The sequence below is a fragment of the Phascolarctos cinereus genome, unplaced genomic scaffold, assembly GCF_003287225.1.
Source record: "Phascolarctos cinereus isolate Bilbo 61053 unplaced genomic scaffold, phaCin_HiC Scaffold_9;HRSCAF=440, whole genome shotgun sequence".
In the NCBI taxonomy this organism is placed as follows: Eukaryota; Metazoa; Chordata; class Mammalia; order Diprotodontia; family Phascolarctidae; genus Phascolarctos; species Phascolarctos cinereus.
Window position 1 is genome coordinate 233900435 of NW_027556402.1, and position 26218 is coordinate 233926652.

Below are 26218 nucleotides of genomic sequence, written 5' to 3' on the forward strand. Positions count from 1 at the left end.
AAAAATACTGAAGTGGACCAATTTTCAGTGTTCATTTAAGCTTCTCATCTTCACTGAAGCCTTCCTGTAGATCTCCTTTGGTCTGTATAGCTTCTCGTTGGAAAGGATACCAATGGCTGTCTAGTCCAGCCTCTGGCTGACTTCTGGACCTTCTAGACAAGAGGACAACCAGCCCTTGTTTGAGCACCATCAGTGAAGAGGGATCTTACTACCTCCCCAGGCAGCTTCCATTCTGGGGCAGCTCTGGTCTTTTATTTTTTTTTCTCTCCACTGATTCTCGTCCTGCCCTCTGGGCCCAAGCAGAAGCCACCTAATACCTCTTCAGTAGGATGCTAAATATTCCCATTAGTTCCTTTCATTACTTCTTATGTGACATGAACTTAAGGCCCTTCACTATCTTGGGTGCCCACCTGACTCTGGACATTCTCTAGCTAACTGGCATCCTTCCTAGAGAAGCAGTCAGTCATTCAGTGCCAGGCACTGTGCTAAGTACTGGGGATACAAAGAAAGACAAAAGACAGTCCCTGCCCTCAAGGAGCTCCCAGTCTAGTGGGGGACACAACATGCAAACCACTAGATATGAACAATGCAGAATAAATTGGAGATGATCAACAGAGGGTAGACCCTAGAGCTAAGGAGGATAAGGACAGGCTTCTTAGAGAAGGTGGCATTGTAGCTGGGACTTGAAGGAAGCCAGGAGACATAGATGAGGGGGGAGAACATTCTGGGCAGGGGGAGGGCCAGGGAAGATGTCCAGAGTTGGAAGAAAGAGCTTCTTTGTGGAGGAACAGCCAGGAAGCCAGTATCACTGGATCATAGAGTGCATGGAATATGTATGGTAGAAGAAGACTGGAAGTGTGTGTGTGTGTGTGTGTGTGTGTGTGTTTCAGGGGATGAGGTGGGTGGCAGTTTATGAAGGGTTTTGAAGCCAAAAAGTTTTCTATTTTATCCTGGGAGCCACTGAAGTTTGAGGAGGGGGCGGCATGTTGAGACAGCTCTGAATGTGGTCTGGCTATGGAGGAGGCAGGGGGCAGTCGCCTCCCTAGCTATGAGGATCGAGGAATGCTTTCAGCATCCCTCCCCAGCTGATTCTTTTGTTTCCCCTCAGCCCTGCCTAGGTTGGGCACTGAGGCTCTTTGACTAAGACAGATTTAGGTTGGTACCATTTCCAGTAACGGCAGGCATCTCCATCCTTTTCAGAGCCTGCTTTGTAGTTGTCTCCTAGGAGTGGCCTCCATCATAGCCCCCAAAGGCCCCTTGAGCCCTGGCCTGTGATGTCTTTCTGTTCTGAAGCCACTCAGGCCTTCTTGGGTCCTGCCCTGGCCTCTTTGATGAGCCAGACACCCTTCTGTCTGGTCCCTACAATTGTCTCCTAGGCCCTGAGCCATCCTATGCTGACTGTACAAATTCTGCCTTTGGCCCTCTCCTGAAAGACTCTGATCCCCTGGAAATATGCCCCTGCTTTGTTTCTTCCTGATCCATCAGCTTTTCTAGAACAGAGTCACTAGGCATTTATTCAGGAAGGCTGCCTCTAGTTGTCAGGCCTAACATTTTCATATAATAATAATAATCACTCGCACTTAGATACCTGCCGCTTCAAAGTTTGCAAAGCATTCTCCATATACAATCTCACAACAACCCTGGGAAGTAGGTGCTATTATTATTCCCATCTTACAGATGAAGAAACTGAGGCACAAGTGAAAAAGATTTGCCTAAGCTCACAGAGCTGATAATCATCGGTGGCTAGAATTGAGCTAAGACTCCAGGACTAGCATTCTATCCATCATACCACCCAGCTGCTTTTATTGTTATAATGTAGGACTTGGAGTTACAAAGTATGAGAAGACTGGGATTGGAATCCAGCCTCTGGTGCATGCTTGCTGTGTGATCCTGGGACGTCATAGGCCTCTCTGAGTTTCGTTTAACTCATCTGTAAAGTGGAGGTGCCAGTAGCGCCTCCCATGGTTGTTCTAAGGAGCAAAAGACATAACCTATAAATGTGACCTACTGTTGTTATTGTCCAGGTCTGTAGCAAACCTGTGGGCTCACTGGTGGGTTCCCTGCAGCCAGTCTGCTTGGCATCTCTCTTCTTTCCAGTAGAAACTCATTAGGATCATCAGAGCCTAGATTTAGAGCTTGAAAGGGCTGACAGAACAATCGAGGAAACCAAGGCTGAGTTGCTTGCTGTTACAAAGACAGTAAGATTTGAATCCTGTCCTCTGGCCTCCTTATTCAGGGCCCAGGTTCAAATCCTGCTTGGGTCACCTACCTGTGTGAGAGGGACGCGTTAAAATGCCCTGGGCTTCAGTTTCCTCATCTGTCCAATAAAGGCTTTGGCCTAGATGGTCTCCAGAGTCCTCTGACTCCACTGCTTCCCTGGCTGGCACTTCTTGGTCCCGGCCGGGCCCACCCACAAAGTTCCGACCTCCAGTTCTTGGCTTATTTGCCAGAGGGAAATGATGAGTGCCTAAGCCAATGACTGAGCAAGCCCACATTACTGGCTCTGCTTTCTTTACCAAGTTCTCCTTCACAGCCCATAGCTTAGGTCTTTTGTCCTGCCCAGTCCCCTCCATCACCCGATAGACTTGCGTGATCTTTTGACTAGAACTTGGATAGAAAAATACCTTCAACACTTGGCAGTAGTAGACAGAATTTCCTCCAAGAATTACAAAATTGGAGGTCTAGAGCTGGGAGAGAACCCAGATACCATGGAGGCTAACTCCCTCATTTTACAGATAAGGAAACTGAGGCCCAGGAAGATGGAGTTCCCAAGGTTCCATAGGTAGTTGGGATTTCAACCCAGTGTCTCACGCTGCTTCGAGGAAAGACGGGGCAGGATTGTTGCCTCCTTTTTTGATATGTATCTGCAGCTGTCTGAGGCTGATATATGGAGCTTCATGTTTTATGTTTGTCTTAGCTGCCCTCTTCCCACCCTGAGCTCCCATCCTGTCTTCTGCATGTAAGCCATGCCCAGCAGTCGCCTGTTCCTTCTCCTTCTGTGACCTGTGGAAACATGTCTGTAGCAGTTGATGGGATGACAGCTGAAACCTGAGCTTCTTCAGGGGAAGAACTGAGAGGATGGGCAGTTGAAATGTAGAGGGACGTGAAACCCTTACCATGCAAGGGATTACCCCCAGGCTTAGAGATGGTTATTCGTGTTTGTAGGATTGGCTGAGAAATGGGCCTGGGGAAGGCACCATCAGTTAACAGAGTAGAAATCCTTGTGACCTTCACTTCTTGGACCTCACTTTCCTCATGTGAAAAAAAATGGTGGAGGGAGGAGAAGCAGGTTTGAAGGTCCCAGAGGTCCTGTCCAGCAATAACTCTCTGATCTGATAAGACAAGGATGCCATTTTACTCCCTAACTTTAAACTCCATCTGTCTTCTCTCCTCCTTGGGGCCCTTTCATCTGATGTAGGGGGAGTCTGTTACAGTCAGTCTCCTTTCTGAGGAACAGATATTGAAGCCGTTAAGATGCTGCAGCATTGAGCTATATCGCCAAGCCCACCCAGGTGTCATTGTGGGCTACCTCAGCCCCCATCACTGCTTCCCTTACCACTCTTATGGAAGCCACGAATGTGACTTATGGAAAGTGCCTTGAGTCAGGAGACAGCCTGGATTTAAGGCCCATCCTAGCCACCCACTAGCTGGGGGATAACAATGCCTGTCTCTTGGGCCTGTTGGGAAGCTCAGAATAGATGGTGTATGTCAACATCTCAGGAAACCTGCAGCTCTACTTGGGTACCTTCTCCTACCTGGTGTGGTGGAATCAGGGCCTCCATGTCTTTGGCTCATAGATTTAGAGTTGGTTAGGGGGGAGCCACAGGGGTCCTATAGTCCAACCCCTTCATTTTACAGGAGAGGAAACTGAGGCCCAGAAACAAATGGTCAGCCCAAAATCACACCCGTAGTAAAAGAAGGAAGGAGAGAGCTTGTCTGTCCTACCCCAGGCTACTACCTGCTCTCACCTGGACCAAACAATGTCCTTGCATGTCTCCCAATCTCAGGCTGTCCATCCTGTGGGCGGGGTGTCTGTATGGGTGTGTAGACTGATTACAAGTTGCTGATCATTACACCGATGCCCAAGTGTTTGTTTTCTCCTAGGCGCCTGCTGAAGAGTGAGCTTGGATCTTTCATTACAGACTATTTCCAGGTAAGATGACGTATATAGAGATATATTGGGAGGTGTGTGTTTGTGTGTGAGAGATCAGTGCTATACAAGTGTATGTATATTTATACACTTAGTGTCTTTCTTTCTCTTTGCACACACACATATACATGCCTATATGGTCATTGGCCCAGCGAATATTTATAAGCACCTACTATGCGTGAGGCATTTGTGAGCACAGACTTAGTCCTAGGAGCTATGAGGAATGAAAAGAGGAATAAGAAATAATCGGGCACCTGCCCCTATTTCTCCAGGAGTCCACTTTACCTATCAGCCTCAGTTTCCTCATTTGTAAAATGGAAAGGATTTAACCAGACAAGTTCCATGCTTCCTTCCAGACTTAATGATCCATTATCTTTAGTGATTATGAAACACTAATGAGCATGAGCTTTTTAGGATCACAGACCCAAAACTCAAAGGGACCAGAGAGGTCATCTAAACTACATGCCTTATTTCACAGCTGGGGAAACTGAGTCCCAGAGAGATGAAGTGACTTGACTGGCATCCCATAAGTGGTAAGAGAGTTCTAGAATGTGACCCCAGGCCCTCTGATTCCAAATCTGTTACATTTCCCATCGCATGACACTGTTGTAGGCATAGCTGTGACCCTATAGACCAGCCTAGCTCAGTATATGGGGATTCGTCAGCAATGGTTGACCTCTGAGCCATGAATTATTTTGGCCATGTAGCAACTTGAAGGTGTTTGTCCACAGGCCTTTTGTCTGCCTTGTCTGGATCTGTGATTTCTTCTCTGTGTGGGCACACTTTCTACCAGTGCAAGTCAAAATCTCCACCACAACTTAGGAGGTGGTTTACTAAAGCATTCGGGTCTTCCTGACTCTCAAATCCAGCACACTGGCATTGTATAGCTAGACAGCTAGGTGTTAAGTGCACAGAGTGCTGGACTTGGAGTTAGGAAGACTTGAATTCAGATCTTGCCTTAGAAGGTACTTTGCAAACCTTAAAGCATTATATAAAAGTTAGCTCTTATGATTATCATTCCAACATCTTTCTTTCTAGCTCCTCAGGTGATTTAAAAAAATAATCTTGTAAATATGTTTTGTGTGGCTGTACATGTCAAATTGCTCGCCTTCTCAATGAGGAGAGAAGAGGAGGGAGAGAATTTGGAACTTAGAGTTTTAAGAAACTAATGTTAAAAATTATTTTTATGTGTAATTGGGGGAAAACAAAATATTTAATTAAAAAATAATCCTGCAGATAATCCCCTGGCCTTTGGCCTCCTCAAACTTAGCAGGGCTTCTCCTCCAGTAATGGGCATTCATACTTAAAGCCTCTCATCTTGGTCACACTAATGCCCAACCTTGGGTTCTGTTTACCCGGCCTCGATAACCCAAAATCACCTTCAAGTCCTTTATGTAGGTCACCCTGGGTAGCTTGAGGCATCAGAAGAGGATTCTGATGGAAGAATTCTTCTCTTTTACTGGGGAGGGGAAAAACCCAAACCCCCACAGCTTACAAGGGAATGTCCCATTCTTTGTACCAGCATCATTGACCGTTAGAGGCTTTCCCCAGCTGAATGCCAGAGGTGGGGGACTATGGGTGTCAAATGTTGCATACAGTAGTCAGACTTGTCTGATGTGTTGACTAGTTGGGCCTTCCTGCTTTTTTTTTTCCACCCTATTTTTATTCTTTGCTATAAGGGGGAAATGGTGCAAGGATGTGCTGAGAATGTAAGTGATGTAAAAACAAAAAATAGCAATAAAAATTTATTTTTAAAAAGGACATGTCCCATTGATAGGTTGCATTGTGTTCTCCTTCATGAAGGAAAGACGGCAATCTTGTTTTAATTTTTGCCCTTTTAGTCATTCAGGTGGGGCTCATAAGGACGATGACTTTTCCTATTCCTTGCTAAATATAGGAGCAATGTGGAATAGTGGGAATAGCTCTGGATTTAGAGCCAATAGGCCCTGGGATCAATTCCCAAATCTGCAATTTAGTACCTGTGTAATAAGGCAAGTCAGTTTCTTTCTTTGTAAAATAAGGGTATTGGCCTGGGTGGCGTCTGAGGTCCTTTTCACTTCTAAATTCAGGTTCCTTTGACCTGCACCTTCATCAGGGTGGACATTCCCTCCAATGGGACAAGTCCCAACACCCCCCCCCATGCCCCTTCTGCCTGTATGACTCTTGTCCATGCCTCTACTCAGCCCCCCGTTGGCAGGCTACCCTCCATGCAAAGGCCTTCCTTTAGAAGACAGCATGTTTTAAAGGCCTTGAGAGTTTCCAGTGTAGAAAAGGCACCTTGGGAATTGTCTTTTTTTTTTCTCGATTTCCAAAGTATAACTGAAAGGTATGCTTGCTTTGGAAGACCCCTAGACATCGTCCTGCCCTTCCTTACTGGCCCCTTTTGAAAAAGGGATTGCCGTTGTCTCGAGGGATGAGCCGTGATCCCACGGAAACAGAGAATTTAGTCAGGCTTTGGTGCCTTTGGCCTGCTTGAAAGAAAGCTCTGTCCACAGAGCAGCAAAACATGCAGATGAACAGAGATAATTAGTCAGCAGTTGAATCATTTCATCTGCCTTTGACTCATAGGCTGTTCTCTTGGGCTCTTGCTGTCTCCTCTCCCACTGTCTCTGCGATGTGGTTCCAGATCAAACCACAGAAAAGTGTTTTGTTATGTTTTCAATCAGTCCCGAAGAAGCTTTCAACCTCTCACCGCCGAGTCCTAATTGACGTTTAACATAAAGTGGAATGGATATGTGTTCTTGAGCTGGTCTGCTCACTCTTCTTCGGCCTTTGCCAAAATTTGCTTGTCAATATGCCTGTGCACAGTGTGTCTTCTGTTCCTGGGATGCTCTTCCTTCTCACCTTTACCCCTTAGGATTGCTACCTTCCTTCAAAACTCAGGTCAAGCACCGTTTTCTGTAGGAAGCCAATCTTGATCGCTTCCTCCCCAGGTCCATCCCCCCTCCCATTACTGTCTATCTACTTTGTAAGTATTTTTATTTGCTAGTTGGTGTATATGTCTATGTTGTTTCTCTCCTCCCTGCCCCCAACTGAATAGAAGCTTGGTGAGGGCAGGAAGTGCTTTATATTCCCTATGCCTAAAATAATGGATGGAGCATAGTAACTTTTCGCAAGTAAGTGTTGAATGGGTGAATGGATTTAACTGTCCATTTTCAAAAAAAAAAAATCAGCAAACATTTATGAAAAGCCTGCCATGTGCCAGGCACTTTGCTAGGTTCAGGAGGAGACAAGTACACAGAATGAAACAACCCCTACTTGTAAGAAGCTAACATTCTAATGGGAGGGAAACTCCCCATCTCTAAAACCATGCCGCTTCCTGAGACACTTACAAAGGGTGGCGTGCAGGAAGTTTTCAAAAATAACCAAATGGTGTGATTTATTTTTTGTATCAACAGCCTGCGATAAAGCATTAACCGCAGCTCAGAGAGAAAAACGAAGCTGTCCTTCCCAGTGGCTACTGGGTCTCATGTCTTGGGGTGTGTGTGTGTGTGTGTGTATGAGGGGACTGGCTGAGGGGGTAGGGTTGAAAATGGGACAGCTTCTATATTTTCTGCAGAGGGAGGGGCTGCTCCCAAAACCATTCATCCCAACTTAAATCTTGGTTGGAGACAGAGCCAGGTCTGAGGACAAATAAAATAGAGCAGGATTTAGCATTCCTTAGTTGATTTATAAACTGTTCTAATGGGAACCATCCAACTACCTTTACTGAGGAGCTGACTGAAGCCCAGAGTTAGTGGCAACGTTGGGATTTGAACCCCAGGTTCCGCTCTTAGTCTCCTGGCTCTTTCCCTATCATCCTGCTCTTTGTCCTTCAGCAAACATATTTAATTGGTCAACCAATAAACAAGCTTTGATTAGGTTCCTACTGTGTGCCAGGCACTATGCTAAGTTCGGGGGCCACAAAAAACAAAGATGAAATGTACATTTCCCTTAGCGAAGATGACATGTATACATCAATATATACAAAAGATGCAAAAGGTAATTTGGAGTTTGGGATTGCACTCACAACCAGAGGGATCATGGAGACAACATTTGAGCTGAGGTTTGAAGGATGCTGACTTGCTGTTATGATGAAGGAAGGAAGATAGGGAAGTAGAGGTCAAATGTCATGTGGAGGAACAGTTTTGGTTAGATTGTGTGAAAGGCATAGGTAATAAGGCTAGAAAGGTAGATTTGGGCCAGGTGGCAGAGGGCTTTAACAGCCAGACAGAGGAGTTTGGATTCGATCCTGGATGCAAAAGGCACTGGGGTTAGAAACACTGAAAATGAAACTGTAAAACCCCAAGCTGGTATCCTAGGTGAGACTGGGCCCATTCCAGCATAAAGGAAGATGAGAATGAGCCCCTCCAGGTCCCAGCTTCTGCAGAATCTCTCCAGGCAGAGAAAGGTCAGTGGCTGATGATGAGGTTTAAACCATCCAAGCACAAACATGAGTGGCTGGGGAGAGGGCATGCCAGCATTGCCTCACATGGTCAGGGAGGTGGAAATTGGATGTTCGAGGCACTGAGCTCATTAGTTGATAAGGACTGGCAGAAGCAGGCCAGGCAGGCCTGCTCCCAAACATCCAGTTCATTGCAGCCGAGAAGACTGACTTGCCCTTGGCTAGGTTCACCCCCAAGAGCCAACTTGAAACCTGGCCAAATGGCTCAGGTTAGAAACTGTGCATTTTAGTTTTGCTGCCTCGTAGAGCACGCTAAAGGGGACTGCATTCTGTGATGCATAATGAAAGTGATGGGGGCAAGGGCAGGTAGCCATACAATAGGTTTGATATCCTGTAGATAGAGAGGGGAGAGAGTTTGATTTCCCAGAAAGGACTGACCTGTGTAAGGCCAGGAAAGCAAAAAGGAAAAAAAAAATCCACGACTAGGGTTTTGTGATGGGAGAGCATTGATGACCCCCATCTGTTCTAATTTGAATTGAGCCTGAAGAGAAAATTGAGTTTTTTCCAAAGACCACTGGCAGAGGAGGGTAACTCTATACCCCAGCGCCAGCTACAATAATTGGGTCCTTATAATGCTTGAAACTGATAGTGTGAGCTGCTCAGTGTTTTTCCACTATTTCGATAATTGGGTACTCTGATGGTGAAAGGAGTGGAGACTGATGAGCAGATACTCTCCGTTTTCCATCTGCTTTCAGCTACGTATGTATTAGATGTTTGAGGTTTTATTCTGTTTGTTTTTTTTTTTTCTGACCACTGAAGGTTAAAATACTTTTCCACGTATTAGACATTTGAGGTTTTGTTCTGTTTGGTTTTTTTTTCTGACCACTGAAAGTTAAAATGCTTTTCTGTGGAATAGAATTTTTGCGTCATTCTCAAATTTGCTCTCAAGTAAATGACTTAGAAGCTTCTTTGGAAGAAGGGAAATTCATCGAACTAGGGTTGATAGTAGGTCATGGATCATCTGGTAGCACTAATTTTTTTTTCCATTTCCTGTTCATGAATCTGAAAGAATTCCAGCAAGATAATTATCCTACCACCTCCTCCTCCTCCTCCTCCTCCTCCTCATCATCATCATCATCAGAAACAAAAACGGAGTGGTTCCTTTCACAGTGTAAAGAGAATTACATGAAGAGTCTATCCCCTTGGGAGTCTGTAATCTGAAAAAGACCAGAAGCATTTTGGGAAGCAGGGTCAAAGCAAGTGAGAAGAAGAATATGGAGAGGCCCATGGGGGATAGAGTACAAGAGTAAAATACAATCAAAGCTAGAAAGGAATTGTTTGAAGGCATTGTGTTGGGTTCTAGAACTACATAGACAAAAACAACAACAATAAATGGTGTCTGCCCTCAGTTGTGTGTATACATATATATATGCATATATGTGTGTATATACATATATGTATGCATGTATGAATACATGTATATGTGTGTATGCATATGTATGCACATGTATATAGGTATATTTATATTTTTAAAAATTTACAGAGGAAAGAAAGAGCCCTAACTGTGGCCAAGGTTCGGAAACCCTTTTTGTGTCCTGGCTGTCTGGTGAAGCCTATCACCCCATCTCAGAATGGTTTTAAATGTATAAAATAAAATACATAGGATTATATTGGAAACCACTCACATATAAATATAGCTATCAAAGTATTTTGTAAAAACAAGTTCATGGACCCTAGGTTAAGAACTCCTGAAGTAGGATGATTCCAAAATATCTTCCTGTAGGAGATAGTGTATGACCTGAGCCTTAAAGGAAGCCAGGGATTTTGAGAGGCATCTGTTCTAGGAATGGTAAATAGCTTATGCAAAGGCCCAGAGGCCGGAGATGGAATGCTGAGTTCAGGGACCTTCAAGTAATCCAGTTTGTCTGGAAAGGAGAATGAGGAGAATGCAATAAACCTGAGAAGACAGTCTGGAGCCAGACAGTAAAAGCAGGAAATGATGGGGCCTGGACAGGCCAAAAGAATCAGAAGATCTCAGTGTCAAAAGGTAATTTAGTCCCACCCTTCATTTTACAACTTGGGAAGTGTCTGAGGTAGGTCTCCTCACTCCAAGTTGAGCTCTATCTTGGTGAGCCTTTAGAAGGTAAATTTTGGGAGTCAAGGTAAGAAACATCAGGGGAGGCCAGGCTCAAGAGCAAATAGGTGTTGGAAGAGTCATTCAGTTTTGTCCAACCCCTCATTTGACAAATGAAAAAACAGATCCAGGCAAGTCATGTCGCTTGCCCGAGGTTACAGCTAGCTCAGCAATCCTGTCCCCCGATTTCAAAGATGAGGAAACAGGTCTAGAGAGATGATGTGATTAGAACCCATGTCTTTGGACTCTAAGCCTAGTACTCTTTTTAGTTCACCATACAGGCCTTCTGACTCCAAATGCAGTGTTTGTTCCCATGACATAATGAAGCTTTCTCTCTGTACCCTGACACGACTAAGCTCCCTGCCCACAGGCAGTCTTTGAACAACAGTCCCTAATCAATATCCTTTGCTGACTTGGCACAAGAAGCAGCTCTGCCTACCGAGGGATTGCAAGTGGTCTTCTAGTTCTTCCAGTTGCTAGCTGCTCTTGAACAAGTTACCTCTCTTGGACTCAGTTTCCCCATCTTTAGAATGTGGAGGTTGAGTTAAGGTCTATTGTTCTTCTAAAAGCCTGTGAGTATATACTTTTGAACATTTCCAGAAATTTCCAGCAGACATTACATTACCAGTGTGTACTATCTGAAAACAACTCATGTATCTACAGCGATTTCAGGTTTACAGAGTCCTTTTAGTCAGTTCATTGGCGAGCATTTATTAAGTGTCTACTATACACCAGTCACTGAGGATGCAAAGACGAAGATGACACAGTCACTTCTTACATCCTCTGGGGAAATGAAGAATGTCATAAATTAATAGATAACATTTGCTCAAAACGACCTTGTGATGGGACTAGTATAGACATTTATATCGCCGTCTTGTGGATGAGGTCAGACGTGAAGTGACTTGGTTAACATCACGTAAGAAATGGCAGAATCAGAATACAGACCCAGGCCTCTCAATACCCATGGGAGTCCAGCATTCTTTCCAAGACTCTGAAAAGATCCAGTTCTAGAACAGCCCTTGAGGAATTCACAGGCTAGTGGGAGAGATTTCCCCTTTTCCCTCCAGCCATAGGGTTAGAAGGAAGCTCAGAGGCTCTCTCATCTAAATCCTTCATTTGAACCCAGGTCTTCCAAATCCACAACCAGTGTCCATTTCCTTGTTCCTTGTAACTTCTCTGTTGGTCTTTTTTTTTTTTTTCTAGAGGTGGCTTCACTGTCCTTGTCCCTCCTTGTTGGGGAGATACCCATAGAATGCCAAGGTCCTTGTGGGCAGGAGGCATGTTCTCTCTGGCATTGTCCTGCAGCCTCTTTCCCTCCTCTGCTTCTCCCTAGCACTCCCTCCTGCCAGTGGCATTGTTAGTGAGTGAAATCTGGGTCTCTGCTGCCCAGTTAATGACTGAAGTCTGGGGTGGTTTGGATTACTTTCCCCTAGACAGTCTCATTTACGAGTTTCCAAGCTAGCTACGCCTCATTTTTCTGTTTGCAGTCCATATTTCTATCTGGAATAGAATAAACAAACATGACAGTTGTCCCCTGCTTCCTGACCCAGGACCTTCTGCAAACTTCATTAAAGGGTGGTTTGTGCTCTCTTCTGGTTCATTACTGGGGGGTACTCGGTAACTCTAACTCTGGCATCCAGGATCTGGCTTCCCCTGCCTGCTGTGCTGCTATCCCTGACTTTAGCTTTCCATTGGAGATGTGGTAGGAGAAGCAGAGAGCTTTGGCCTGGGTTATCACAGAGATGGTGGCTGGAGCCAAAGGGCAGGCAATTATCACGACCTTTCCAGAAGCAAAGGTAGCTTTGGTTTGATTACTGTGTCCAGAGCAAGAGATGGTGTTGAAAGCAGACTAAGTAGAGGTGGGGGGAGAAGAGAACAGAGGTTGAAATGACAAGATATTCCAAACTGTGTCCTCATCACCCATCAATCATCAAGCGTTTATTAAGCCTGTACTGTGTTCCAGGCACTGTGCTATGTGCTGGGGTTATAGAGACAAAGGGTGAAGCAAAAATCACTACTTGTAACGTGCTTACATTCTAACCAAGCATTTAGTATCTCCCTACTGTTTGCCTAGACTCATAGGAGGTGTAGTGAAATATAAAACAACGGCCCTTCTTTTTTTTTGTCTTTTTTTTCCTTTTTAGGCAATTGGGGTTAAGTGATTTGCTCAGGGTCACACAGCTAGTAAGTGTCAAGTGTTTGGTCTGAGGCTGGATTTGAACTCAGGTCCTTTTGACTTCAGGGCTAGTGCTCTATCCACTGCACCACCTAGTTGCCCCAAACAAGGGCCCTTCTCAAGAGGCTAACAGTCTGATTGGGATAAATGGGACAGATACAGGAAAAAGCTAACTGTTCAATGAGAAGAAGACACCCTGAGACTCAGGTACCTTCCCTGTACCTGAGTAGCCACTATCAAATGAAGGTATCATTTCCCATCATTCTTTAAGGAGGCCTAATAAGATGTATTGGATCTGCTCCTTAGCATCTAAGATGACAGGTACAGTGTTCGGGACCAGGAAGATGTCAGCTGTCCTCTGCCCTGCCCTGGCCACATCTGGAGTTTTGTGGTGGCTTCTGGGTATCATGGCTGAAGGAGGACATAGATGATCTGGGGAGGGTTCAGAAGAGGACCCCTAGGATCTGTCCTATGGTACACTGTATTTAGTTACTTTGTATATGTATGTATGCATATGTACACATATATACACATAGAACATATACATATACATGTATATATGCATTGTACATGCACGTATGCATATATGAATGTTGATCTCATTGACGGTAGGGATTGTTTCATTTTTTGTATTTGCATCCCCCGGCATTTAGCACAGTGCCTAGTAGGCACTTAACACATGTTCGATGACTGATTGATCAAGATCATGACATTAGAATCCATTGAAGAAACTGAAGATTTTTACCTTCCAGAAGATAAGACCTAGGAGAGAGAGATATAATAGGTTTTTTTTCAAGAGTATGAAGGGCCAACGTGGAAGAAAGATTAGATTTGTTTTATCCATCCAGTCATCCATCCATTCTGGATATCTTGGAATATCTTGTCATTTCAACCTCTCTTCTCTTCTCCCCCACCCTCCACTTGGTCTGCTTTCAATACCATGTCTTGCCCTGGACACAGTAATCAAACCAAAGCTACCTTTGCTTCTGGAAAGGTCGTGACAATTGCCTGCCCTTCGGCTCCAGCCGCCATCTCTGTGATGACCCAGGCCAAAGCTCTATTCCCTGACCACCACTCCCCTGTATGTGTGCTTTCCCCTATTAGAATGTAAGCTTCTTGAGGGCACGGACTGCCTAAGTGTAGATTTTTTTATCTTTAGGGCTCCTAGCATGGGACCTGGCACATAGTAGACACTTAAAATACTTCTTTAATTCATTCATTCATTTCTCTTGGCTCACCAGGGCAGAACTGAGAGTCAGGAGTAATCACAAAGCAGCAAATCTGGGCTCGATAGAAGGAAAAGCTTCCCAGTGGTCAGATCCATCCAGAAATGAATTGGGCTGCCTTGGGAAGACCAAAGTTTCTCTCTCCTTGGACGTCTTTAAGCAAAGGCTGAGGGCCATTCGTTGGATCTGTTTGTTGGTTCTTTTGGAGTGTGTTAGACTTGAGGGCCTCTCGGGTTCCTTTGAGCTCTAAATATATGATGCTATCCTCCTCAATAGACGATTGAAAGACTAGAACTGAACTGGATAAAAAGGGATGGAGAAGTGGTGATATGTGCAGGTGGAGTGACTTCCCATTGATGAGAACACAGATCCGTCAAATTGTCAGAAACCTCATTAAGGCTTTTCTTCTATAGTTCAGAAAAATGCCATTTTTAGATAGCACCAGAAAACTCCAGAAGCCTCTCTGTTTACTGATTCCACCCCCTCTAAGAAGATGTCTGTGGCCCTTAAACCTTGACTTATTTTTTTCAAAATGTAGATCGACTCTCAGCACCACAGAAAGACAACGTGTTTGCAAGTGGAAAGCACCCTCTAGCCTGGGAATCTGGAGGTCTGGGCGCTAGGCCTGACTCACCATGCAAACTACAAGTGTTTTAATATCCCCTGTGCCTCAGTATTTTCACTTGCAAACTGGGGAGAGTAACACCCCCGTGTCAAACTCAGACTACTCATAATGGAAGTATCCACTTTCATTTGGAAGAACTTTGAAATTTAATAAGTAGGTGCTGTCCCAGAAACTGAGTTCAGGAAATCCCAGGGTTCACAGTTTGTGAAAAAGGCCCGTGAAGGTGTCTTGACATTTTGATAGAGGGTCAGTTTATCGGGAGGCAGCATACATAGTGCAGTGGGTTAGAGGAGCTTGACTCAAATTCTGCCTTTGACTCTTATTATAAGTCACCTGCCTGCCTCCCTGGGCACTGGGTTTCTCTCTGCAAAGTGACCCGAAGTGGATAGAGTGCCAGGCCTGGAGTCATGAAGACTCATTTTTGTGAGTTCGAATCTGTCCTGAGACACTTATTAGCTGTGTCACCCTGGGCAAGTCACTTCAGCCTGTTTGCCTCAGTTTCCTCATTTGTAAAATGACTTGGAAAAGGAAATGGCAAAACCACTCCAGTATCATTGCCAAGAAAACCCCAGGTGGGGTCATGGTGAGTCGGATATGAATGAAAAACAACTGAAAAGGTCCCTTCCAACCCCAAATCCATGATCCTAGATCTTTGATTGTCAGTGAGTCATTTACCCTCTCAAGGACTCAGTTTCCTCATCTGTAAAGTGGGGGGGGGACCTGGATTAAAGGGTGTCTGAGGTTCCTTCCATCTCCAGATCCTATAGGGCTGGGATCCACACAGTCTTCTTTCTGTTAGCTGCTCATCCCAGTATGATTCTGATCCCCTCCCCCAGCCTCAGTGTTCATTAACCCTTTAGCAGCAGCTGGCCTGGTGTGGGTGAGTGTGCAGTACCATCTGTCTTTCAGGCCTGACCATCCTGTATGCCAGTTGTATTCATTTAGGTAAGTCACCCTTCTCTCTGGGCTGGTTTCTCATTGAATAAAATGAAGAGGGACAGGCTCAATGATTTGTCAAGGGCCCTTCCAGCTCTAGCATTCGGTGATTTCGGGAGGTAGAGAACCCGGGTTCAAATCCCAGCCCTGCCACTTCCTGTAGGACCTTGAGCAACACTTTATCATCAGGCCTCCATTTCTGCGTCTCTAAAAGGAGGGAGTTAGGGTAGATGACCTCTGAGGTCTCTACTCTAACTCTGACCCTGCGGGCTTCTCCTGGGTCATTGCACTGACAGTTACTCCTTTTCCCCTTCATTTTTATTACTAACATTTCTAATAGCATTAAAAGGCCTCACAGCTGTGGCTGAGTTAGGGGGCGTCTACCTCCAAGCATGTGAAGATGTCCCCCAGTGGAACAGCAGGATGAGAACAGTTTGTTCCAAAGGCCATGAAGGAGGCTGAAGCAGGTGCTGCGGAGTGCTTAGAGCTTGGTCAGAGACTCCAAGGTCATCCATCAGCAGTCATCTTGCCTTTTGTCCTGCCACTGGACTTCGATGACGGTGGAAGACAGAGCGAGGCTGACTACTTTGTGCAACCCTGCCTCACGGAAATCCAGTTCACCCACAAGTCAAGATGTCAACCGTGATGTCATTGGTCCTCTTGGAAAACAACGGATGAAGAACTACAACATTTTATCCCTTTCTGAGCACACTTAACATATTCAATTTTACGTCATGTCTGTCTCTTGTCTTCTCTCTTAGATGCAGGCATCTTAAAGGCATGAACAGCACTGTCATCTTCGAATTCTCCCCCTCCACCATGCACATCTATTTAGTGTAAACTTTTAAGTGCTATAAAAATGTGGTTTTTTATGTTATCTTGCAAAGGATTTAATGTGTTATCTCATCAGAACCTCACATCACCCTTGGAGGTGGATACTCTGGGTATCATTATCTCCATTTTGCAGATGAGGAAACTGAGCCTCAGAAAATTCCAGTGACTTGTCCAGGGTCCCCTGGCTCACCCAGATTGTCTTGCACACTTTCCAGTCCACTACTGTATCCACTGTGTCAGCCCTTTTAGCACTAAGTTGGCTCATGTCTTGGCATTTGCTCCCTCTCAAAATAGGAGGCACATCTGGGTTTTAAATAAAAGAGAGGGGCCTGCTGGGGGAGATGAGTCTGGGGGGATGGTCTTCATACTTTCCTCCCGTGAAACTCAGTAGAGGATCTGGGCATTTGTCCTGGGTGTCGCCAAGCAGCCAGCTGCCATGATTGTACTCACAGACCGGCAGCTCTTTGGTCGGTTTTTTGTTTATGAAAATTGATATGTTGGTGTGATAGGGGAGAGCCATGAGTTTCTGCCTACTGGCTTGGGAAGGGTGCCTGAGTTCAGAGAAGACATTTCCCTTCCCTCTTCTCTTTCAAACAACATCTTGTAACAAAGATTTTAAAAAGGGGGAAACACATTGGTGGTCCAGCAGTTTCTGCAGTATTCCACACCCGTGGTCCCCTGCCTCTGCAATAAAAGGAGGGAGACTGGATCAAGATTTTCGCTGTAAGCTAGGGGGGATCTTGAGGTCCTTTAGACCAAGAGATAAAATGAATTGTCCAAGGTCACCTAGGCAGTGAGAGTTCAGCAGTTTCTCACGTCTTTTCTGGGGCCAAGCTTAGTTATTATAACTACACAGTGTTCAGTTTCCCAAACACAGTGCTTGGGGCCAGGAGAACCAGGAAAGAGGGAAATGAGAACAGGGGTCATTGCAAAGAACTAGTTCCAACAAACATGGGAAAAGGAGCATTTTGCTCTGTTATGTGAGAGGTGCTAGTTCCCATGTAAAAAAAGAGAGTTCTACCTTCCTTTTTGCAACCCACATCCAATCCAGCAAACATTTATTAAGTGCCTACTGTGTGCAGAGTAATGTATGGGATACTGAGAATACAAAGACCGGGTTTGGAGCTAGAGGGGACCTTAGAGATCATTAAATCCAGCCCCCTTTATTTTACAGCTGAAAGCCCAGGTCATAAGTGATTTATCCAAGCTCTCTCAGGTAGCAAGTAGCTGAGCCAGCATTCAAATCTGAGTCCTCAGATTCTAAATCTAGGGTCCCTTTCACTGATACACTGCCATGATTGACCTTTTGAAGTCCCCTTCCTAGAACATTGGCTCCCACGTTGTCCTTGCTCAGACCCTTAACTTTACTCTTCCTCTCTAAGCAGCCCCTGTACACCTCCCCCTGCCCTTTAACCAGAATGACCCAGTGAGTGAGAGCCACGGGTTTGTTTCATATATGTGGCTCCCACCTGGTCACCTGCAATAATTGGTATATTCTACCTGGTCATCGGTTTCCCCTTTCTCCAAAGCGAGTACAGAAGAGCTTTAGGAGTTATCCCAAGGTATCCTGGAGGCAGAAGGAGAACTGGGCTTGTTGGCAGGAGCCTGGGGTTCAAATCCTGACTGACGGTAGCTGTGTCACTTTGAGCAAGTTATCTGGCTTCCCTAGGCCCCAGTTTCATCATCTGAAAATTGAGGTCAATACAAATATATATATGTTTGTATGTATGTGTGTATATGTATATGTATATGTATATGTATATGTATATGTATATGTATATATATATGTGTATGCATACATGCATACACACACATGTAAATCCCTAGTTTCATCTGAAAATTGAGGACCATAAGTACATACATACATATCTATATATACATATAAACACACATACATGCATACACCTGTATATAATATATACATACATATACGCTCCATTTTGGGAACCCTTGTGCTAAAAAGTCTCCCTTTGGGTACAGGATTGTTTCCCTTTATTCCGTGTGGGATCTCGAGTTTAGACAGAAGGCAGCTAATGATAGGTAGATTATGAATGGGCAGATAGATGGGTAGATTGATAGGGATACTCTTTGAATGCTTACTACATGCCAAGAGCTGTAATACAACAAACAAGACAGCTCCTGCCCTCAAGGAGGTTAGTTCCAGTGGGGTAGGACCACACATAAAGAGGGACTCTAAGGGGGGAAGGGACAAATGTGGCTGCGAATGTGGTATGGGGGGAGGTCTTGCCCCTGCCCATAGAAGAAAAAAGCTGACCTTTCAGAGCAGTGGACCCTGGAGAGCAGCGTACTCAATTTTTACTGCTGTCATTAATTTTTATACTGCCTTCATTTCTGGAATATATCTGCCTTCCACCACAAGTTGTCTTGGAACAGCTAATAAAAGAATAATTCAGCAGGACCATTCATCAGAAGTGTCTGACAGTGTATGCAGCATTCCATACCCATAGTCCCTCACCTCTGCCGAGAAGAGAGGAAAGTACGTTTTCTCACCTCTGTGTATCCTGTAGTGTTTCTCCCCCCAGGAGGAATCCAGATGTGGGTGCCTGGGGAACACTCAGAGCCAGATCTCTGCTTAGTTACATGGTGAGGTCTTTGCTGGGCTCGTAGATCCTCTCTGAAGAAGCCAACGTCTATGTTCTTTCTTGTCTCTCGGCAGAACCAGCTGCTTGCTAAAGGACTCCTGTTTGTGGAAGAGAAGGTTCACCTGTGTGAAGGCGAGTAAGAGGGGCCCCCGTGGAGCGGGTGGACAGAGGCCCCTGGGAAGCAGCCTGTGATGTCCGGACAGCTGGGACACCTCTGTCCTCGGCTATCCAGGATTCCTTCTGCCCCTGGGAATGGAACGTTCAGGGCACCAGCTGAGTCGTCCTGGGCTCTGCTGCTGCTCCTGCTGTGGCCAAACAGAACTACCTGGGGCTTTGTCGAGATTTTGTTGTTATTTTAGAAGAAGCTGGGATGGTTTCTCTGGAAACAGTGTTCTGCCAGTTTTCCATGACTTCCCCAGGGGCGTATTGTTATTCTTTTTTAAAGAATCTTACTTAATATTTTATTTTTTCCCAATTATATGTAAAAACAATTTTAACATTCTTTTTTTTCAAATTTTGAGTTCCAAGTTCTCTCCACCTCTCCCCTCATCAAGGAGGCAAAGAAGTTGACATAGGTTAAGCATGTATAATCATGAAAAATACATAAGTCATTCTGTGAAAGAAAATACAGACAAAAAAAAGCCAAGAAAAATAAAGTAAGGAAAAAGTACCTTTGACCTGCATTCAGGCTCTGCCAGTTCTTTCTCTGGAGATGGATGGCATCTTTCCTCTTAAGTCCCACAGAATTATCTTGGATTGTTGTATTGCTGAGAATAGCTAAATTATTCAATAGTAGATCATCATGTAATATTGCTGTTACTGTGTACAGTGTTCTCCTGGTTCTGCTCATTTCACTTTGCATCAGTTCATGTCTTTCCATGTTTTCCTAAGAGCATCCTGCTCATCGTTTCTTACAGCACAATAGTATTCCATCACAATTTTGTACCACAGCTTGTTCAGCCATTCACCGATTGATAGATGTCCCCTCAATTTCCAATTCTTTGCCACCACAAAAAGAGCTGCTATAAATATTTTTGTACACATAGGCCCTTTTCCTTTTTGTTTTTTATCTCTTTAGGATACAGACCTAGTAGTGGTATTGTTTGGTCAAAGGGTATGTATGGTTGTATAGCCCTTTGGGCATAGTTCCAAATTGCTCTCTAGAATGGCTGAATCAGTATACACCTAACAATAGTTCATTAGTGTTTTAATTTTTCTGCATCCCCTCCAACATTTGCCATTTTCCGTTTCTGTCACATTAGCCAATCAGACAGATATGAGGTAGTAGCTCAGAGTTGTTTTCATTTGCATTTCTCTCATCAATAGTGAGTTAGAGCATTTTTCCCACATGACTATCAGTTGTTTTGATTACTTTGTCTGAAAACTGCCTGTTCGTATCCTTTGACCATTTATCAGTTGAGGAATGGCTCTTATTTCTATAAATTTGATTCAGCTTTCTATGTTTGAGAAATGAACTCTTTATCAGAGAAACTCACTGTAAATTTTTTTTTTGCAGTTATTGTGTATTTCCCTCATATTTTCCCCCATTTATCCTTCTCTCTCTTTCCTTTTACCCTGTCTGTTCTCAAAAGTGTTTTGCTTTCTGACTTTTGTTTCCTCCAAACTGCTTTCCCTTCTATCAGCTTCCCCCCCTACCCTTACCCTGGTGCAACAGACCTTTCCTGCCAACTTTCTAGTTGTCTTAGACTGAAAAATTGTTCCACTCTGTCTTTTTGTGGGTTCTGCCACTCTAGAATTTGTTTAGAGCCATTATTTAAAAGTATTTGGAGGGGTTTAGGGAAGAGCTGGGGGGAATCCCTGCCTTTACTCCACCATCTTGGCTCAGCCTCTGCTCTTGTTACTCTTTGATGTAACTAATCTGGATTCCAGATCGTAGGGTGGAGGTTAGTCTAGGCTTGGGGTTCTAACCAGGGCTGCCTTCCTGAAGATGGAAGGGATGTCTTTTGGGAATGGTTTAAAGTTTGATCACAGGCCAAAAGAGCCCCATCTTCTTAGAGCCATTAGGGCTGGCCCTCAGAATAGATAGGCAGCCGCTTATGGGCTATAATTTGAAGGACGGGGTGTGGAAAGGAAATAAAGCATTTCTATAACTCCTATTCTGTGCTAAGCATTTTTACCAATATATCCATTTGGTCCTCACAATAACCCTGCAAGATAAGTGCAATTATTATCCACATTTTACAGATGAGGAAACTGAGACAAATAGAAGTTAATTGACTTGCCTAGAATCACACAGCCAGTATGAATCCGAGTCTGGCTTTGAAGCCATGTCTTCCTGACTCAAATTGCCTGCAGTCCCAGCCCAATTTATATGTCACATTAATCCCTGTTCTGGGAGATCTGGAATGGATACCGAGAAAAGTAGACCTAGGGATCTTTTCTTCCTCTTTAGAGGAAAGGCCAGGGCATATTGCTGGGACCTTGGGGTGGTGGGTTTGCCAGAGGAGTTAGTTGCTTTGTTAGAAAGGCGGTACAATGAGTAGGTAGTGCTCTGGACTTGGAGTCAATAGGAAGGTTCAAATCCTATCCTGTCACTCATCATCATCTGGATACTTTAACAGAGTCACTTCCCCTTTCTGTGCCCAGTTTCATTTTCTGTAAAATTGCAATAATGCCTGTTGCTAGGATTTAACTCACAGAGGGTTCGTGAGGTTCAAATGAAATCCTTATGTAAAGTGTTACGTAAAGGGCAGCTGTTATTATCATTAACCGCTGTGGCTGCTGGTCCGTTGACCTCTTGCTGAACTTTTATCTAGAAGGGACCTTTGAGATTCCCTAGCCCAACCTTCTCATTTTAGAGCTTGGAGCAGAGAACAGAGTGCTGGACTTGACATCACAAAGACCAGGGTTCAAATCCAGCCTCAGACACTTAACAAGCTGTGTGGTCCTGAGCGAGCTTCTCTCTAAGCTTTCCTAGCCTCAGTTTTATCCTTTGTTAACAGTAACTATTGTTTTTATAGCACCTGCTATGTGCCAGGTGTAGTGCTGAGCACTTCACAAATATCTCATTAGGTCCTCACAACAATCCCAGGAAGTAGGTGCCGTTATCCCCATTTTTCAGATGAAGAAAGTGAGGCAAGCAGAGGTTGTGACTTGCCCAAGGTCACACAGCTAGTAAGTGTCTGGAGCCAGATTTGAACTTGGGTCTTCCTGATTCCAGACTCTGTACCCTATCCACTGAGCTATCTAGCTTTCCATATACATTGTATACACACACACACACACACATATAATATGTATTTGTATGTGTGTATGTGTATGTATGTATATGTATATGTATATGTGGGTGGATCGAGATAGATAGTTTGTCCTTTTCTCTCTCTCCCTCTCAGTAGAATGTGAGTTCCCTGAGGGCAAGGTGGTTCATTTGTCCTAGTGCAGTGCCTGGCATAGAGCGGGCACTTAATAAATGTTTGTTGATTGATTGGGTGGTATAGAAGAGCCAGAATTAAAACACAGGTTTTCAAACCCTAGATCCTGTCCTTTTTCTGCTATTTCATGGCTAGTGAGTTGTTCTTCCACCCAGATCCCAGCCCTTATGGATTTAAGAGATACTCTCTCCTTCAATCTCATCTCCTGGAATATCCATTGAAAAGTTCATATACTTGTTTTCCAGATTCACCCTATCTTAGCACCTGTGTTTTCAATCCTCTCCCTCTTGTCCCCCTCACTTTTATTTCCCACTAAATAAATAGCATCGTTGGGGAAAACCGCCAAGTGCATCTCCACAGCTGTGTTCAGTCAAGTTGGGTTTGCCATCTCTTGGTATCTCATCTGAACTGACCTAATTTCTTGACCTCTCAAGAGCAAACACAGATCCCAATCGATTCCATTATCTAGATCAATAAATAACAGTAGATGCCCACAGTCTTCCCCCTCTGCTTCAGGCAAACCATTCTCAGCAAAGGTGAAGCCCCGTTCTTGGTGTGCATGTGACATAGGTTATACACCATTTGGGTCATGGATGAGTCAGGGTGAGTCTTCTGGGAGACAGACCTGCTTGCCTGCCTGCCTGCTTGCCCTAGAGACAGAAGGGCTGGGGGTGGGGGGAGAGAGGAGGAAAGGCAGGAAGATATTTGACAGTTTTCATATCCTGTGCTAGAAATTATGGCTTCCAGGCTGTCTGTCTCTCTTCTTCTCTAATTGGTGCCTTAGTGATTCAGCAAACACACAAGAATTACAGTGTGTTGTCTCCACACAGTTAGCCTTTGCTAATGCCCACCAAGTAGCTGCTCAATGGGGGCTAAACGTGGGGTAAGTCAGGGTCAGGGTCCTTGGTTCCTCATCAGTCATCTCCAGTCTGATGCAATAATAGACTCCTGTTTCTCTGGTACCCACGTAATCGGATATGTTTCTGCAACATTGTACATTGTGGACCAAAAGGATGAGTCAGGACAGACCTTGAAGTGACACACATACTGTAGGATCGTAGGATTGAGAGCTAGCAAGGTTGTTTAGCTAGCATCTACTTCAGCCCTTCATTTTACTCAACTAAGGCAAGGTGAATTGATCCCCTTACACTTATGCAGCTAGTAAATAGAAGAACAGAAACACAAGCCAGATATTCTGACCAGCCCTCCACCCCTGCTCTTTTTACAGCAGATTAAATTATAGTCAAACGACTTTCAGGATTGCATGTTTTATCGTATTACAAGGCTTTAAAAACTGATGGCCCATTTGTGGTAACTCTCAAGGAATCACAATATTTGATTAAGCAAGCAGCTTCATTCATCGACCCTTCTGAACAGAAGGGGGTTGGTTTTCTGCCAGGGACTTTCTGTGAAGTGTTGTATTAGCTGAGATATTTTTGGACAATTATCAGTGAATCTAGGCTTGGACATGATTGGTAACTGTTGTGTCTCTCTCCGACAATTATGGGTGGACCTTTGGGGAGGCCTCAGAGGAGACAGAGCAAAAGCATCGTCTTTGTTTGTTAATTCATTGGATTCTTCCTTATTACAGCTGGAGGTTTGGGGTAGACCCTGTGTCCCTTGTTTTATATATCAATTTGTCTGTTTGGAGGGACTTCTATTGTTTTGTCTGTTTGGAGGGACTTTTATTGGTTGTTGTAAAGTAATTAGAATAATGAAAACGATTCTATGACAATATCCTGGAACTTCTGTCTATAACAGTGTCCTTAGGGTCCATGTGGTAAAAAACTGTGCTTTCACCTTGTGGTGCCTTTCAAAAAGAAGACTTGAGTTCAAGTCCTGGTTCTAATATTTACTATTTGGGTAACCCTAGGCAAGTCCCTTTAACTTTCCAAACCCTGGTTTATGTATCTCTAAAATGGCAATAATGATCCTTGCACTGCCCACATCACATGTTTGTTATAAGGAAAGTGCTTTATAAGATTTAAAGCAACAATGAAAAGGCATTTTTAAGCTCCTTCTGTTTGCCTCTGTGCAAAAAATACAAAGAGAAAAGTGAAATAATGCCTGCCCTCAGGGAGTTTATATTCTAATGAGACAAGTTGTAAATAACTGGGTACATACAAGATACACACACACACACACACACACACACACACACACTATGTGTGTGAACCATGTGGAAGATGATCTCAGAGGGAAGAGAGGGAGTCTTGCATCAGAAAAGGCCGCCTGGTGAAGGTTGGATTTGAGCTGTGTCTCAAAAGGAACGCGGGAGGTGGAGAGGAGGAGAAAGCATTCCAGGCATGGAAGACAGACAGGAAATGGAGTATGGCATCTGAGGACCCCAAGTAGGGCAGTCTGGTTGGATTGTAGAGTTCATGGAGGGGGATCAGAGAAAGCCTTGGGTAGAAGTAAGATCTAGAGCTGAGCTTTGAAGGAGATTAAAGGTTTTAAGAAGTGAAGGTGAGGAAGGTAATGTGTTCTAGACCTGGGGGCAGCCAGGGCAAAGAGAAGATGGAATGTTGTGCGCCAGAAACAGTAAGGCCAGTTTGACGGCATTGTAGAGTAGATGAGAAAGGGGAATGCTGCGTCATGAGAATGGAAAGGTAGGTAGGGATTAGGTTGTAAAGGACTTTGAGTGTCAGTTGAAGAAGTTTGTCTCTGGTCCTAGGCAGTAACGTGGCGCCGTGTGCTGAGCAGAGAGGTGACCAGATCAGACCTACACTTTGGAAATAATCACTAATCGCCTTGGCAGCTGAGGGGAAGGCGGATCAGAGATGCAAGAAGCAGGCGGCAGAGACACTAGTTCGGAGGCTAATGCAGTGGACCGGGTGGAAGGTGATGAGGGGCTGAACTAGGCTGGTGGACTACGTGAATGTGAATTTTGTGACTGCTTTTGTTGTTAATCAGAATGGACATTTCTGGTAATGAATCACCTTCAATATGGCTTTATTTTGGTTTGTTTGGCTAGGCAGTGGGGTAAAGTGACTTGCCCAGGGTCACACAGCTAGTGTCAAGTGTCTGAGGATGGATATGACCCCAGGTCCTCCTGCCTCCAGGGCTGGTGCTCTATCCACTGTGCCCCCTCAATGTGGCTTTAAGAAAAAAATTCCATCTTTCCCCAGATTATCTGTTCCAGTCAGTCATGTGTGTGCCCCTTAGTCATTCTCCAAGTTTTAGGTCCCAAGGGTCATCTTGTTCATTCCATAGAAGGACAAGAATTAAGAACGATGACTCCAGCTCCCCCCACCCCTGACCCCTTGGAAACGAGCATCATATATAAGAGAATTTAAATAAAGGCCTGAGGAAATTAGATTAGGCTCGAGGAAGCATTTCTCATAGTGGAACATCCTTCCTGGATGGTCTTTAAATAATAGACATGTTCCCATTTTTAATGATGCCTTTGCATTGTCATGGCCTTCCATTTCTTTGAAGCGATGGGCGTCATGTGCTGTATTGTCAGTGCCCTGGAAGGGCATTTGGAGTAAAGAGAAAAGCTTTGATTTTTGGAGTAAGGAGAACTGGGTTAAAATCCCAGCCCTTCTACTTCCCTACCTGGTGAACTACCCAACCTTTCTGACCTCAAGTTCTGTATCAAAGGGGACTGGACTAAATGACCTTTAAGGCCCTTAAAATCATTTTACCCTCCTATGAAGGCATCTTTCTTTGTGCCCTTAAAAAATCTGACTCTTTAATCTGAACAGTTCCATTCTGGTTCTGTCCATCATATTGTGTTCTGCTGGCTAGCATGCTTG

The 26218-nt window shown here is 44.5% G+C and overlaps 1 protein-coding gene across 2 annotated transcripts in view; it reads left to right on the forward strand.

Annotated features, from left to right (window-relative positions):
* Positions 1 to 26218, forward strand: part of PRR5L (proline rich 5 like) — a 96745-nt gene that overhangs the window by 45725 nt on the left and 24802 nt on the right. For both annotated transcript variants that reach the window (XM_020963894.2, XM_020963895.2), the window contains exons 4-5: positions 4105 to 4153; positions 19143 to 19200. In XM_020963894.2, the coding sequence (XP_020819553.1) occupies positions 4105 to 4153; positions 19143 to 19200 (107 nt within the window). The remainder of the gene's footprint in view (positions 1 to 4104; positions 4154 to 19142; positions 19201 to 26218) is intronic.